This window comes from Seriola dumerili, unplaced genomic scaffold, assembly GCF_002260705.1.
Source record: "Seriola dumerili isolate Sdu_G_001 unplaced genomic scaffold, Sdu_1.0 BDQW01000149.1, whole genome shotgun sequence".
Classification (NCBI taxonomy): domain Eukaryota; kingdom Metazoa; phylum Chordata; class Actinopteri; order Carangiformes; family Carangidae; genus Seriola; species Seriola dumerili.
Window position 1 is genome coordinate 20,509,021 of NW_019174404.1, and position 16,745 is coordinate 20,525,765.

The following is a 16,745-nucleotide window of genomic DNA, read 5'->3' on the forward strand; positions in this document are numbered from 1 at the left end:
CTAACGATGTGTCATCAGCACATCAGATCCAGGGTGGGAACTGCAAATATTGGGAAAAATAAGAGTAACAGAGTTGTATTATTATTTCTGTAGAGGACCGTTTGAGACGAGTAAGTGATATTGTGTTTGTAAATAAGCTGTCACAAAGTTAACACGATAGCGGGACTTGCAAACAGACTCGCTACGCTGATCTTCCACAACTGCACCATTAGCAAAGAGGCTAACTGGCTGATTCCCAGTACGCTCGGGTGCTGACGGGACGGGAGAGAGATGTCCTGCAGCTTATTGGAGTTTTGTCGGCTCCAAGAGCTCAGAACGGTCCGGGACTACTTGTTCCACAACCAGAAAACCGAGCCAGCGGAGGAGAAGGATCAAACAGGTACCAAGGCTTGATGAACAAAACAAATGCATATCAGAATCATGCTATAGCATACTGTATAACTTAACTAAAGTCACTGCACGTCAGTTAGCTACCTCTGGATCTACTTAGCTTTAGCACTAATAAAATAAAATAAAAAGAAAAGCCATTGCTAACTTACTTAAGGACTATGCATTATATTACATTATACCAAGGGTGGCTAATGGTAGCAAGAATTGGATTAGGGTGGGGGGTCGCTCGTCGGGAACTAATCTTAAATAACTAGTTACAGGTTATAGTAAATTAACCGTCCGTTAAATTAATAGCAGTTATTTTTTCAGTGCGATACAAAGTAAATTCATGTATACCTAAAATGCATCTTATGATTACATAATATATGATATACAATATATAATGTAAAATCGGTTTTTGGTGATGTAATAAAGGTAAATAATTTAATAGTAAGGGTTTGTAAAGTGGATGAAGGAGCTGCAGCTGTGCTCTCCAACACCAGCAAGGCACAGAAAGGGTGAAGGGAATAATCTGCCTGCCCTTTATGCTATGAGTCATCCCACATGAGGCGCATGAACCAGTCACTCTCCTGAACACATTACTGCAGGATGCTCAACTGAGGAGAACAGACATGCACAGAAAGGACACTTGAACTTGAACACATCATTTAATACTGATGCCTGTAGATAAACAGAATGTGTCATCACCTCAGTCTTTTAGCACAGTGACATTGACCGAGGCATTGTGGTTAATGCGTTATAAATGTCCATGGCAACAGGATTTTGTCCTGGATTTTGCTACTTGTTCTGTCACTCAGTCTTCCACCCACTCTTGAATATTTTTAGGTTATCTCCCTGTAGCGCAACCTTCGTCAGTGTTTCCCTTCTAGTCCTATCTCATTTTGTTTTTATGGCTTGCATCTACAGTATCTGTTCAGGTAATATTTTTAGCAGCTGGTTTTAGCACTTCCATCTCCTCAACTGCTGTGACTTTAATTTCACTCTCCTCTGTAACAATTAAATCTGTAACTTTGGTCTCATCTTGGAATTTATTGTCACTGAAGTCTACTGTAGTCTGACACTGTAGCCTCACCGAAGACTTAACCTAGAGTTTTCACAATGATTGACTTCATGCAGTGACACAATCCCTAGGAAACCAAGACTTGAGCAAAGGGAGATGGACCACCACCAAGACCTAACCACTGCACAAGCACTGTCAGCATGGCTTCACAAACTAAAACCAATTTAAATTGGACCTCCTGTTTGTTCACTTTGTCTTCAGCAGATAATCAGCTGTCTTGGGACACATCTGACTGGGAGTCAGCATGGGATAGTGGTGACAACAAAGAGGAGGAAGCCACTTCTTCCTCAACGGTCTGTGTTGTTTTTTTTTCTGTATTTCATTCTGTGTTGTCTTATTCTCATCTTCGACTACAATATTCAGTAGCAATCATTTAGTTTTACAAAGTTGTCTTGGTTGCTAGGAAAGACAAGTATTTAATTATTGTTTGCTTAAACTATAGAAATATTGGACAGTTATCCCATTATAACCCTGTATTTTGTAAGCAATTGCATTTGTTTAATCCACTATAACTTGCTTAATTAATGAAATCATACTGAATAAATTGACAAAAACAAAAACCACAAGTTACTTTCTCCAATATTTGATACTTACCTGACATTTTGTAAAGGGCTCATCACCAACATTTTCCCAGATTTAAAGCAAAGACCCTTTCCCACTGACCTAGCTCTTTGCTCCGCAGGTGGAGGAAGAGGCCGTGGGGCAGAGTGCACCCTGGCTGCAGGACTGTGTTGTGTCCCTGTCGCCCTGCTCTGATCTGTTAGTGGTGGCCCGTGAACACAAGGCAGTCTTTCTTTCAGGTCAGATACTCAGACACACACACACACACACACACACACAGTACACAGTGGTGTCAAATATTGCTGTTAATGCTTATTGATCTTTACAGCTAAATGGCGTACAGATGACAGTGGCAGAGAGGAGATGACTCTGGCTGTGTCTTGGACTGGAACCCTCAGTACTGAAGAAGGGTGAGAGAAAATTCAGTTAATATGAGAGGGGATGAGAATGGTAAAAAAAAAACACAACAGAAGAGTTGATGATGGTAAGACCTGTACCTAAGCTAGATGACAACTCATGGGAAGAGAAAATAAAAAGAATCATAGAGACAGGAATGAGGATGAAGTTTAGGATGAAAATGAAAACAAACAGTTGTTTGACAGTGGGGAAACAATGAAAGCATTCTTCACCAATATACAGAATTGAGCTCAGTCACGCACACATTACACCTTGCTTTGTTTGTGCTTCCCTCTCCCTCCAGAGAGTGTGTAAGCAGCTCCGTCTGTATCCCCCTGGCAAGCCAAAAGAGGTAAGAAACACTCGTTTGGGTGATGCATGAGATGTGTGTGGAAGTGCTAAATGTGTGCATGTATATAAAACACGTGATTTTATTCATTTTAACAGTGTATGTGTGTGTGTGTGCATTCCTAGGAGCTCCACAGGGCGGCCTGACTGGACCTGTGTAGTAGTGGGTTTCACCTCTGGCTATGTCCGTTTCTACACAGAGGTACAGTCTATAGTCAAATCTTATCTCTCCGTCTTTGTTCTTCACTGGTACTGTAGCCTGTGTAACGAGTGTCTTATTCAGTTGGTCAGCAGTAAAAGGAAACAGGAAGCCATTCAGTACAGTCTTGAAATAGTAACTGAAAAAGTATCAAATGTTAAACCGATTGTGTCTCGTCAGAATGGGGTTCTGCTCCTGGCCCAGCTGCTACATGAGGACCCTGTATTGAGACTCAAGTGTCGCACATATGAGATTCCTCGTCATCCTGGAGTAACAGAGCAGGTGATGTACACACTGGACACTGTGTATGAGAAAATAGGCCGCCCACTGATCAACTGTGCGATTACAAATACATTTTTGCTACAATAAATCCTCTAAACCACAGAGAGGCTCTAACAATGCAGCAGCCTTCTTGGTGAACAGTTTCAGTCCAGTCCCAGGCAGTAACAGCAGTGTCTGCTGTCAAAATGTTCCAAACTTTCAACTATAATTTGTGTTGTGTTGGCATCTAATGCATCAGGCAAGTTCAGTTAAACTTGAACTTTTGCATTCTCTTTGCTCTCCTCTGTTGTTTTGCCTCTTTTTGTCACTAAAAAATGCAGTGATGTAGCTTTGTGAGAGATGTCAGAATTAACCAAATTATGTGACAGCAAAAGTGTATTTCCCATAATGTCAAACTGACATTGATCTTTATCCTGCCACAGCATGAGGAGTTGAGCATCCTCTACCCTGCTGCTATGGTCACCATCGACGGCTTCAGCCTCTTTCAGTCTCTGCGTGCCTGTAGGAACCAGGTGGCACGAGGTATGTGTGTGTGTATGTGTGCGTGTGTGTGTGTGTGCGCATGTGTGTGTGCACCAGGGTGTATTCATGCTTATGTGTGTTCATTATAGGATGAGAGTTACAGGGTTTTAGTTTTAAGTGTTACAGGATTGTTGCAGTGTGTTAACAGAAACTTTCTTTTACTTGCTGACTGGGTGAATAGAGTTTGCCACAAGGCACTCAGGTACTGAGGAGACATGCACTTCCCCACACTGCACTACTACCATCACACACACAGGCACACATAGACCTTATGCATATGTATATATGCGGCCTCTAGAGGGTTAGAAGCCGAGCTTCTACAGGGTTTCTTTGAGCCTCCAGTAGTAGTGTGTGTGTGTGTGTGTGTGTGTGTGTGTGTGTGTGTGTGTGTGTGTGTGTGGATGTGTGTGTGTGTGTATGTGCGCGCACGCCTATCCTACCTGTGAAATGCTGAATAGTCTTTGCTACTGTTGAAGGACAGTGCTACAGTTTTAAATTGAGCTTAATGTAAGCCATGGCTACTAGATGAAAGCAAATAATAGATAATGGAATCTCTTATTAGAAAATAAAAAATGCTCTATTTTATTGAAGTTGTTGCTTTTCATGTCATCAGCTGCTCTTTGCATCTCTGTTCAATAATCAGCCGCAGCAGCAGGTAGTGACGTGATCCAGCCTCCTCCCCTGGCCTATAAGAAGTGGGGTCTGCAGGACATGGACACCATTGTGGATCACAGTAGTGTGGGTAAGATGGATTGACTGGTGGTCATAGCCTATTCCCCTTTTGGTGTGTGACTCCATCACAGAGTTGCATTGATTTGAGGTGATTCTGAAATGGTATTACAGCATTTTCCAATGCAGATATAACTTCCTGGAGACGCAGCAAACAAGATTTATTTTTATTCTTTTTGGATTTTCATGAAGAAAAAGTAAAAAATCACTGTAGATTTGTCATATACTGTTAAGATTCTGTCACTTCAAATTTAAACTTGAAGGAGTGATTGACTTTCACAGGAAAATATTGTATTGTTTTGTCAATAATATCATTTCCTATTAATCTCTGTTCAACTCACTCTGTCTCTGTCTGTCCGCTCTTCCTCCTGTTAGGCGTCATGACGCTGTGTGTGTTTGACCAGATGAAGAACGCATCTATCCTGGGGGGGTTTAACGCTTCCGTAAAGGGCAGCCCCCCTGCCATGAGCCAGTACGTCACTGTGGGAGGAGGGCCTTACACAGGCTTTTACTATGCTGTAGAGGTGTGTGTGTGTGTGTCACACTGATGTTCACATTACATTACGTATGTGCAACACAGACTCTAAGAGTGTGTGTGAAAGAATGAATTTGAGACTTTGAATAAACATGGCTGTTCCTCTGGTCTCTTGTGTGTTTGCAGGGAAGCTCCCAGCCTCTTCTCTCTCATGTGGCTCTGGCTGTGGCTAGTAAACTCACCTCAGCCCTCTTCAGTGCTGCCAGGTATGTCTGAGTGTGTGTGCGGTTCCATGTGTGTATAAGCAAGCATAACACATTTCTAAGACATAGTCCCGAAGCCATTAAGACCAGTGATAATCACAGCAACAAGGTTAAGTGAATGAGTGATCTCTGTAGCATATTGTTCCAAAGACAAATAGGGTTGTCCAGTGTTTGTGTGTGCACTTCATTCCTGTCAGGCACACACACACGTACACACACACACTTGGGGGACTGAATGCTGCATTGTTCAGTCTTCTACCGCTGTAACAGCACAAAGCAGTCCAATCAATAATCTGAATTATAGCCTGTACTCTTGTCGCTGCCAGCTTAATCCATACAGGGAGGTTGGATGCTTTCATTCTCCCTTTCGCCCTCTTTCTAGTTTATCCTTTCTCTCACCCACCACGTTTATGACTTTTCATGTATTCTAGCCTCCCTTAATCTTTTCTTTGTACTCGGACTCATCGTCTTATTTGTCTTCCTCTCAGTGGGTGGCTCGGGTGGAACAAGAACAAGAATGAAGAGGAGGCTGTTCAGAAACAGAAGCCTAAGGTGGAGCCTGCGACGCCCTTAGGAATCAGGTACCAGTCATGATATCTATCACACTGGCACTGTAAAGCTTGTCCTTGTCCTTTCTCTTAAACCTGACCTCTCCCTTCCAGATTTGGTCTCCCAGACTCTCGTCGCCACGGAGAGTCCATCTGTCTGTCCCCCTGCAACACGCTGGCTGGGGTGACGGATGACTTTGGTCGAGTGACATTGTTGGACCTGGCCAGGGGCATTGCCATCCGCATGTGGAAAGGTGAGCGGAGCGTACAGCAAGAAGAACAAAGACTAACAAATGAATAATGTAGGGGTTTTGTAAACTGCTTGAGCTGTGCTAAAAAGGTAGAGCTTTTACATCGCTTTTATCTTCCCTTAGTCTTGCCTCTAACTTTATTTGCTGACGGCACAAAACTTTGAACCCACCTAGCATCTATACCTTCTTGAAAAGGATGCCAAGCCATGCATTCAGATTAAACGTTTTTTTTACTGTGTCCGTGTCATGTAAAGATAACTATTCATTAAATCAACTGCAGGTTACCGTGACGCTCAGCTGGGTTGGCTGCAGGTTCCAGAGGAGCGAGGTGATCGGGAGTTCTCCCCCTCTGCCTCCCTCCCCAGACGGCACGCTCTGTTCCTGGTCATCTACGCCCCCCGCAGGGGAATCCTGGAGGTGTGGGGGATGCAGCAGGGGCCTCGAGTTGGAGCTTTCACTGTGGGTAAACACTGCAGGTATGCACAAATGAAACCTTTTTTCACCACAAACATATCATGTGTAAATATGATATAATCTACAATATAATGTGTATAATTTACTCTGTGTATGTGTGTGCATGCACCTGCAGGTTGCTGTATGCTGGCTACCGTCTGATGGGGGTGAACAGTGTGACCAGTCAGGGCTGGCAGCTCCACACCCAGCAGGTGTGTCTGCTGGATCCCATCACAGGAGCACTGAGGACAGTGAACATCCCCTTTCACCTGGCCCTCAGGTTGGTGCACAGACAGACGGACAAACACACACACACACATACATTCATCTTAAAGATGTAGTAGATTAGCTGTTGAGAGCAAAATGAGAAGATCGATAATCCTTTTGTACATTATATACAAGGCTTTACCCAGCAGCCCCTTAGCTTAGCTTAGCATAAAGACTTGAAAAAAGGGGAAACAGCTAGCCTGGCTCTGTCAAAAAGTTACAAGATCCACCTACCAGCATGTAAAGCTCATTAATTAACACATTGTATCTCTCTTGGTTAAACCATATAAAAAACAAAATGTAAAACAGTTGACAGGTTTAAAGGGGGGGGGGGGTCATGTCCCAGACTGCGCTCGTAGTGACAACAAGACAAAATATACTATATTCTATATACATATATATATATTTATACAGAGACTTAGATTGGTTCATTAACTATTTAGGTCCTGGTTTGGGAAGGAAATTTATGGCAAATGGACAGTTATTTACTTTCACAGAAAAGGTTTTCAACCACAGCTTGAAGAATCTTCATATTCTCAACATATTCTCCCCCAAGCACAAAATGTAGGCTGCAGGACTTTGTTCCCAGTCTACAAGTTGTTAAAGACATCTTTTTATCAAGGGTTGCCAACAACCCATCCAAACCTCATCTTTCTGTGTCCTGTCCATTTCAGTGACAAGAAGAGCGAGCGAGCCAAAGATATGCACCTGTTAAAGAGATTGACTACCATACTAAAGAGCAGAGACCTGGAGCCTGGTAAGAGATACAAGATCTTACTGGAGATATAGAGGTTTACATTTTTCTTCTATGCGTTTACCCGTCTTTTCTTTATAGATATTTTGGAGAGCGAAGCCAAAAGTGCGCTGCTGGACATTAAACACCCTGCCATTAAGAAGCAGGTATGACTGAAGATCAGTACAAAGGCCCCCGCACACTATTGCGCACAGTGTGTTCAGTGGTCAAGACTCTAACTGCAGTCTTTGCTTTTCCCTTCAGGCTCTGGAGTCTCTGCTTTCCAATAAGAACGCTCCTGTGTCTTGTCTGACTAACATCACATGCACCTTGTACGACGCTCTAAAGCAACAAGGTTTGTACCAGTTCACCGGTGAGAGAAAACATTCTTGACATAATATTAAAACTGAACTGTCATGAACTGTTTGCCGAAGTATTTTCTCAGCTGCATGCCTGAAATGTTCAATTTAAATCATTCTGTAGTCTTTGCTTTAAGCTAGATGTCCGTGAAGATTCTCAGTCATCCAGGTCATGTTTATACAAGAGGAGGGTAACTGGTCTCGGTTGTAGTTGAAGTTTATTGAATGTAATATCTTTCACAATGCTTGTATTGTGTATGATGTTGTATTTAAACAAAATGACAGACTCTGTGATCTTATTCCTATTTTATAAAGGGTAAAAAACATAAACTTAAGTGTACTAGTTTCAGTGTGGTTTGATGTAAGAGTTCACAGGTGTGAATGAGCTTGATAAAACTATAAAAAAATATCACTATCTGTGCCTGTTCTTAAAAATAAACTTAAAGCAGCAGCTGCTACTAAAATATATGTAGAACTTGTATAGTACCCTGAAAGGCTGGGCTCTTCAGAACTGGTTACTCTACTGTGCTTATTATTTTTTATTTACCATTTATTTCTGATTGTGTATCTTGCCTATTGGATTAGTGTCTGGACTGATGGGATAGCTGTTTTGGGACCATTTAGTTATTAGGTATTTTGTGGTTGTAATTGTATTTGTACATGCTGTGACTGGGCCCCTATTCACAAGCTTAGCTTATCATGTTCTGGATGCTTTGACTTGTATTTTTTTCTGATTTGTGTGAATTAATTGTAGTGACTGAAATCTTTGATGAGAGGTACATCTTCAAGTATCTGCAAGCAAGTCCAGTTGCCCTCGATTGAACTCTTTTTGGATTGCTTTATACTAGATATATATATATTTCAACAGGTTTTCTCTCTTTATTTATGGTGCTTTGTTTCTGCATCACAGACCCTGAGGAAGTGGATACAGCTTTACTGCAGCTGTGCTTTTCACAGCTCAAGCTGCTTCAGCTCTACACTGACATCCAGCAGCTGCACTCTGCTGCAGACGTAGAGGCCTCCTCTGAAAATGTGGGCACACACACACTTTGTTAATGGTTCTTACATAAACTGTTGTAATACAATATAACGTAGGCTAACTCAAGGTTTGTTGTCACTTTAGGTCAGTGTTGTTATTGGTGTTCACCTCAAAATTCATTATTATTCCTCCTAATTCTATGATGAGCACATGTAGTTCTCCTCCAGTTTATATTTTCTCCCCTCCCAGCAGGATTCCCTGGAAGGCTTGAGGGATGAATTGTCCCGTGTCGGCCCCACCCTGCAACGCTACGCTCAGCTCACCTCGAGACCCAGTGTTTCTTTTGCCCAGGACTCACCTGACTCACCCCTGCCTGCCCAAGCCTTTCTCTCCCAGATGGAGTGCACCGAGGAAGGGGAACTGAAGGTGATCCGAGGGGCTGAAACTGAATGGAACCAGCTAGGTATGGCAACATTAATGTGTACATTCAATGCCTATACTTTTACCAAGTTCCCCTGATAGATACACCTACCAAGCACTTTATTAGGAACATCTGTACACCTGCTAATTCATGCAATTACCCAGTCAGCAGTGCAATTGATGAAATCAGGAAGATACAGGTCAGGAGCTTCAGTTCATGTTCACATCAAACATCAGAATGAGGAAAAAATGTGATCTCGGGAGTTTTGCCTTTTGGTTTGATTGTTGGTGTCAGACGGGCTGGTTTGAGTATTTCTGAAACTGCTGATCTCCTGGGATTTTCACACACAACAGTCTCTAGAGCAGAGGTCACTAACAGGTGGACCGTGGTCAGAATCCAGACCCAGACACTGTCCCATCTGGACCTGGATGTATAACCTGTAAATTATCTAGAGTTATTCAATTTTGACAGAGCGTTTCTGTTCTAATCGGCGCAGCTTTTTTTTTTTTTAGCCTTTATGGCACTGGTCACATGATGCTTCTCCGCCAATCACTGTGAGTGAGGTACGTACACAGGGGTGAAGCGATGGACAGCGTCAGGGAAATTAGTGCAGAAAGTGTGAGTGAAAGAAAGAGAAAAGAGGAGGTGTTAAAGCTGTAAAAAGGAGGTGTTAAAGCTGTTCAAGATGTTAAATGGAGTTAAGAAAAAAGAAGAAAAGGAAAATGTCTAGCTACACCTTTTAGGCCTATTTCATTTTTGTAATATTATGCTCGTTTTCAAAAGCTCTGTTGTGTATTTATTACAATCTTTATTTTCCTTGAAATGAGAAAAGAACCTCTAATGATTAGTAGAGAAGTTCCTTATCATCACTTGGCGCTTATGTGTCTTTGCAGGGAACTTTCTGTTCTGGGGTTGTCTGTGTGGAAAAAGCCCAATCCATAAAGTGTGTGACACGCTACAGCAGGCTGGCATCAGTCCACAGCAGCTACTGGTAAGATGGAGCAAAAGCCTGATTGATGGGTTTAGAGGTAGAAAGTCCTGTAGTGTTGCTTTATGAAATAATCAGTCAAAACAAGAATTAGAATAATCAAAATCCTGATCCTGTCACTTAAAAGAAAAGACGTAATTCATTTATAGTGGTAACCCATATAGTTTATTACCCTTGCTACAGAAATATACGACTATACGAATCCATCAATTCTCCCTCATCAATTCCAATGCCAACGAAATAAGAATTAAAGTAATTTTAAACCAATCAAATAAAGCTTATAGAAACTCATACTCACAACCTTTCAGTCAATTTTACCCAGTTAATAGATGAGGCCATTGAAGGATACTGCATGGACATTTAAATGCAATAACCACATTTAAATTCAGAGCTCCGCTGCAAACACAGAAATGTCTCTTCAATAATTTCAGTTAGTGAGATTGTTGTGAGTTGTGTGTGTGTGAATGAGTGTGTGTGGTCAGGTTCAGTGGATGGCTGTGCAGGGTAAAAGGCAGTGTAACGGGTTGAATTTGGTAGAAGGGGTAGAGGGTTGAAGAGGGGAGAGTCTGAGAAGTCAGGAGAGTTAGAGGCAGGGGAGACTCATCCACCTCCACCTCTTCCGTCCAAACACGTGCTCAGCACTTGGTTGATCAGGGAGGTCAAGGAGAAATCCAGCCATTCTTATTAAATGTATGTGCAACACTACTTTTATTTTAGCCAGGTTAGAATTCCAGAAACTGGATTGAGACTTTTAGTAATCTCCTCCTAGTCCTTTTTTCTCCTCTATGCTGCTTTTGTCAGTTTTTCCCTGAGCCCGGCTCACGAGTGTGTCTCATTTATCTCCTCACCTTCCCCACCTTCTTTTCCCTCTTGGTTGTAAAGGACTATGCTGCTCTTTTCCTTTCCCTCCCTCTGTCACAGTGTGGTCAAGGTTAATAGATGAAAATGAGAGTAGACATATATCGTAATGTAATGTAATGTCGTTTTTGTTATTTGTTATATCTCATAATTAGAAATCTGTGTGGATTATGCATGTAAGTGTTGCCCTAATAAAAACATACATGTAAAAGAATGGGCGTGGCAGCAACCCAGAGCATATTTCATGATTTGTTTTGTTTAGCAGCGCCATTTTCTAAATTAATGTATTTTTCTTGTTTTGTTTTCTTTCTCTATTTCATCTTTACACTCCCTGTTTCTCTGTCTGTCAGTCTTTGCTGTTGAACGTGTGGTTGCAAAGGGAGAAGGAGGTGCTGCAGAAATCAGAGGAAATTGTTAGAAACCTACACACACTGCTCATCGCCCTTAGCAACATGAAAGGTAAGTGTTCTTCTTCTCTTTGATGGAGGACACATCAAGGCTTTGATTGGTTTTGGTTACAATCAATTGCAACCAATGAAAGTCAATTAAAAAAAAAAAAGGATGAGAAGAGAGGTACCACTTCTTTTTCTTCTCCTCAGGTGCAGTTGAGGAGTCATGGGACCCCCAGTCTATCTCCCCCTGGTGGCAGCAAGTTCGCTCCACATGTATCCAGTCCCACAACGCTGCCGCTGCTCTGCTGGCGGCCTTCGTCGCTCACCGTGCCGTGAAGGCTAGCATCACCAGCCAGGCTGACAGCAAGGTAGAGAGGTCTCATAAACACACATACACGTACATGAGCCTTCTCGTCAGGCAAAAATATGAAACACACCCCCCTTTAAAATAATTCAGCACCACAACAACACGTGTTTCCTTCTACTAGGCTCAGCCATTAAAGCCGCACTCACAGCCTGGTCTGTTTTATGTGTTTCTGTGTGTGTGTGACAGTTGCAGTCAGAATGGGAGGCGGTGTCCCTGGAGCTGGAGCAGTGGGTGGTTTGTGTTCACCAGCTGGAGGATGTGCTGGTGCTGCAGACTCTGCTGTTGGTGCCTCCTCCTCAGGGGGCAGCAGGGGGTGCTGCGGCACAGTGCTCCATCAAGACGCTGTTGGAGGGAGGCACTGGTAAGCTGTGAACAAGAATGTCCTCAGGAATATTTCATGATGTCTTACTTTCTGGCCTGTCTGCGTCTTGGGCCCACTGACAAGGGGTGTTGGGGTACAACGCCCACCCATGGTGCATTCAGTGCCCCCTACTCCTCCATTATGCACCGTATACACTACCCAAAATTAGTTTTCAAGTCTAAGAAAAAAAACTAGACTGAGAAACAATTTCTGTGTCCACTGTAACGTGTGAAAAGCCATTAAGGGTAATGAGGAAAGTTAATGTGAATGATCCATGCATGACAGACAATGAGACACCACTCAGCCGGGGTCGTGGGAAGTATGGCTGGTGAGGTTTCTGCAGCAATCTATCATTATTATTATTATTATTATTGTACTGTGGCATGACACCCCACTCCCCTGGTCTCTGTCGCTGACAGCCGGCCTGTTCTCATTTATATTACCGCGAGCAGAGGAACTATTCCTGCTGGTTTCCTATAGTCTGTTCAGCTTCCTGTTGATCTGTTGCGGCAGAACACTTGGATCAGATGCAGACAGCGTCTCCAGCATTAACAAAATAAATCTCAAATCCAGCTTTGAACCCGTAGCAGCACTTCAAATGTGTGTGACAGCTCCATGCCATCAATGAAGTTATCTTGATTTCTTCCTAACTAGGGTGTTTTTATTCTGTCATTGTTTTGCTCATGTAACATCATGATGCTGTCAAGATGTTATTTACTATGTTGGAAGAGCATTATGAAAGTTTGTTTTGTTTTTTTTTGTAACTGACTACAACTAATGCTGTGGTTTTACTGGCTAAATTCCAGATACACTGCATTCAGTGGTTTAGCAGGAAGACCACATACAACAGGTGCAGTAGCCTCTTACAACAAAAACAAAAACAAAAAAAAAACCACATCAGTCAGAAAGAAAGGGGAGGGTGGCAGATGCCCTTCCAAGAAGTTTTCCCAGGCGACACTGCTGCTGCTTATTGTCTTATTTTTGTCTTTTATTTTCTGCTGGTTTCTTTCTAGATGAGCTCAATATTCTGGTTGTGGCTACATGAGACACATTCTCTTATATTTTTATTGTCTGTAAAGGTGGCATTGCTGACAGTGTCTCCAAGTGGGTGTTCAGGCACAACATGGCCCCTGAGCGACTGAAGGAAATCCTCCAAAAGAGAGAAGACAAAGATGCAGAGGACAAACTAGAGCAGAAGGCAGGAGAAGAAGGGACTGATGAGAAGGAGCAGAGCCGAGACGACACAGACAGGACAGCAGGTCAGGACGCTGGATGTCGACCTTTGACGTTTAGATATTACACGACACATTGGCAGTCATGTAAAACAACTTTAACTGTGCTCTAACTGTTAATCTTGTTAATCTTGTTTCTCCAGAGCTGTTGGTGGCCGTGTGCCAGCGGTTCCCACACTCCCTCTCACCTGACCTGCTGTTCGCCCACTGCTGCTGGGAATATGTAGTGCAGTGGAACAAAGACCCAGAGGTGTGCGCACACACACACACACACACACACACACCCACACACACACACACACACACAAACATACAAATATTGTACTATATATATATATATATATATATATATCATGTGGATACGTTAAATAGTTCAAAAGAAGTACAACAGCCATCCAATGTTTAAAAAATCTATTTTATCTTACGGATTCTGTTCATTATGTTAAGGAGAAAAGCATGTTTTCATAAGTCCAATAAACAGGGATGACGACAAACCAGCCACCTTTGTTCTTAAATGTGGACTCACACCTGCTTCTCTTCCTAGGAGGGTCGATGCTTGTGCTGCGCTGTGGAGCATTTGAGACAGGTCTCCAGTCCACATATCCAGCTAGGTTAGTGGCTTTTTTTTTTTTTTACATGTTTGCAAATGCTTTTTATTGAACAATATGATTAATATGCGTCTTATATTATGTTTTTATCTACAATTGTGAAGGAATTAATGTGATGTTCTTCAGTTATGCTTAAACTAACAGCTCAAACTTGAAGTACTATGTAACCAGTAGTTACATCAATGCCCCCACTTTGTAAATAATGAAAACTACTTAAAGTGATTGTTATTAGTTTGTCATTGGACGTTACTGAATCTTCCTCACAGGTATTTCTGCAATGATGTGGAGTACGTTCATTGTGAAACGGTTCTCAGCAGCAGCTTACCTCATGGAGAAGGTGAGTCATGCAGTATCCAGTTAATCTGTGTATCTGTGGGAAGATGCTGCTGAGTCTGTCAATGAGTCAAGCAATATATAAAATGTTTACACTTGTTTTTTCCAGGTGGGGAAAGCACCCAAAGATCGTTTATGTCGACGGGTAAGTCTGTGTTTCAGTACAGATTAAAATATATGATGCCAGTTTTGGTATTTGTTAGATTTGCTGATTCCTTGATTAGATGATTAGATTATTTCAGATCTGAAGTACTGCAGTAACTGTATAAAGCTCCATACCAGTGCATTAAGGGTGTGTGTGTGTGTATGTATATGTGTGTGCAGGATGTCGGGATGGGAGACAAAGCCGTGACATGTTTCCTGGGCTGCTGTGTGCAGCTGCTGCAGATCCTCATGGAGGTGACTGGAGTATTGGTTAAGAATCAGTCCCCTTTGTCTTTTATAAATTACTATGTAAGTAAAAAGATTCCAGGAAAAAGCATGGAGAATGAGCAGTCCAGCACAAAGCATGATGGTCAGTGAAGCGTGGCCAACACAGTCTTTTTGAATAAGATTTGAAGCTTTTCATTGAGAATGCATTACAGAGTGTGTCGGCTTTTTCAACATGCAATAAAAGGAGGTGAGATTTATTAATAATATATAAGTCAGGCTTTAAAGTGAAGATTTTAGTTGACACATAAGATGTAATCATCATTAACATCTGTCATCAATGCAGTTTTTTTTTTTTTAAAAGTACTATTGCTGCTACAACTATTGCTAATAATGTACTGCTACTAATTAACATCATATTTAACATCAGCACTTAATTTATTAGCTAGCTAGCTTACTTGAAAATCCTCTCCAGACATTTTTTGAGATATTAAAAAAATGATTGGTGTCAGAATAATATCATAATATCTGAGAATAACAAATATTGTTCATTTAAAAGATTTGACTGCTGGACACAAGATGTCTCCGGTTCACTGGAGGGGACTTTGAAATTTGTGCATGTGCTCTATTGACTGTGTGAACTACAAACTAAACAGAGTTGATTACGTTAATGAGCCACTGGTTGTTCACGAGTCCACGACCCTCTCTTCTCACCAGCTCTCCTGTTCTTTCTGATGCAGGCGGACTCTGCGGTGGAGGAGGTATCCGCTCCGGAGCTGTCTGTGGAGGAGGCGTGGTGCGGAGCAGAGGGCCCCGCCTCCATAGCTGAGCTGGCCCTGGAGCAGAGAGGCGTTCACTACCCCCTGGTCCAACACCACTGCCTGTTTGCCTCTCTGCTACATGCTACCATGACCTTCAGTCTGAAGGTGAAACCACTCAGCCTGTACGACAGCAAGGTGAGGAAACGGCACGCACGCACACACACTCTTGTTGTCTGTGAAGGTGCGCCTGAGTCTGGGCTTGTTTTCTCACACAGACACAGGATTGATACTGATTGCTCCTTTAAAACACAACACAATTAAGGCAGCCTTCACAAAAACATTATACATTTTCTTTGTTCTTCTGTCTAAACATCTTGTCATGTGTCTACCTCTACTTTGAATCAATACTTCAATGAATACATCATCCATGATTCATGTGGAAATAAACTGTGTTCCTGATTCAGATCTGAACCAATACACATTTGTTCCAGGGTAAGAATGCTTTCTTCAGAGATCTGACGACCATCCAGCTGATGCCCAGTGGAGACATGGACCCAGGCCTGGTGTCATTACGACAGGAGGTGAGAGGTCAAACTCAAACGCAGGGGATGAGAAGAAAGTGATTCTCCATACCGCTGGTCTCATGTGTTTTTCCTCATCCCCCGTCTCTGTCTCAGTTCCTCCTGCGGGTGCTGACTGGCTGGGTGCAGGCTATAGATGATCCTTCCAGCTCCGCCTCTGGCGGCGGGTGCCCCCCTCTACCCTCAGGTGGCCCCAAGGCTGACTGGTGGCCCTCGCTGTGCCTGGAGCTGGGCTCCCTGCTGCAGGTCAACCCCGACATCCTGCGACGGCACCTCGTCTGTGAGCTCTACAACCAAGGCCTGGACCTCCGGGCAGAAGAGGTGAGGGGAAACGTGGTTTGTTCTGAAGCTAAAATTAGGATGATACTACTTATGTTCTAATGTATTAAAATGTATTAAATCCTACAGTGTTGTACTCTGTTCTGACTCCACCGGTTTGGTTTTGCATCCTGTCCTTCAGGTGATGTTAGAAGTGGAAGATAAGGACGTGCTGGGCTCCCAGCTGTTGGTGCTGACCGGACAGAGGCTGAGCTACTCGCTGCTCCACAGCCAGAGCCAGACGCAGGCCGCTATGGAGCTGCTGGCCCGCCTGCCCCCCACCCTCTGCACATGGCTCAAAGCTATGGTGAGACACCCAGCACCATACTGACCTCTGCCAT

At 42.9% G+C, this 16,745-nt stretch overlaps 1 protein-coding gene across 5 annotated transcripts in view; it reads left to right on the plus strand.

Annotated features, from left to right (window-relative positions):
• The window catches only part of rab3gap2 (RAB3 GTPase activating non-catalytic protein subunit 2), an 18,100-nt gene continuing 1,355 nt past the window's right edge, over positions 1–16,745 (plus strand). For 2 of the 5 annotated variants that reach the window (XM_022750090.1, XM_022750094.1), the window contains exons 1-34: positions 1–379; positions 1,652–1,743; positions 2,133–2,250; positions 2,340–2,421; positions 2,712–2,759; positions 2,882–2,957; positions 3,135–3,236; positions 3,659–3,758; positions 4,402–4,500; positions 4,863–5,011; positions 5,149–5,228; positions 5,714–5,806; positions 5,888–6,027; positions 6,305–6,500; positions 6,614–6,757; positions 7,419–7,501; positions 7,580–7,644; positions 7,742–7,832; positions 8,747–8,868; positions 9,065–9,278; positions 10,130–10,227; positions 11,433–11,541; positions 11,682–11,842; positions 12,028–12,202; positions 13,282–13,461; positions 13,578–13,684; positions 13,979–14,045; positions 14,309–14,379; positions 14,485–14,520; positions 14,700–14,774; positions 15,485–15,700; positions 15,997–16,086; positions 16,183–16,407; positions 16,547–16,711. In XM_022750090.1, the coding sequence (XP_022605811.1) occupies positions 271–379; positions 1,652–1,743; positions 2,133–2,250; positions 2,340–2,421; positions 2,712–2,759; positions 2,882–2,957; positions 3,135–3,236; positions 3,659–3,758; positions 4,402–4,500; positions 4,863–5,011; positions 5,149–5,228; positions 5,714–5,806; positions 5,888–6,027; positions 6,305–6,500; positions 6,614–6,757; positions 7,419–7,501; positions 7,580–7,644; positions 7,742–7,832; positions 8,747–8,868; positions 9,065–9,278; positions 10,130–10,227; positions 11,433–11,541; positions 11,682–11,842; positions 12,028–12,202; positions 13,282–13,461; positions 13,578–13,684; positions 13,979–14,045; positions 14,309–14,379; positions 14,485–14,520; positions 14,700–14,774; positions 15,485–15,700; positions 15,997–16,086; positions 16,183–16,407; positions 16,547–16,711 (3,978 nt within the window). In that variant the 5' untranslated portion in view covers positions 1–270. The remainder of the gene's footprint in view (positions 380–1,651; positions 1,744–2,132; positions 2,251–2,339; positions 2,422–2,711; positions 2,760–2,881; positions 2,958–3,134; positions 3,237–3,658; positions 3,759–4,401; positions 4,501–4,862; positions 5,012–5,148; positions 5,229–5,713; positions 5,807–5,887; positions 6,028–6,304; positions 6,501–6,613; positions 6,758–7,418; positions 7,502–7,579; positions 7,645–7,741; positions 7,833–8,746; positions 8,869–9,064; positions 9,279–10,129; positions 10,228–11,432; positions 11,542–11,681; positions 11,843–12,027; positions 12,203–13,281; positions 13,462–13,577; positions 13,685–13,978; positions 14,046–14,308; positions 14,380–14,484; positions 14,521–14,699; positions 14,775–15,484; positions 15,701–15,996; positions 16,087–16,182; positions 16,408–16,546; positions 16,712–16,745) is intronic. The other 3 variants (XM_022750091.1, XM_022750092.1, XM_022750095.1) reach the window with 3 other exon arrangements.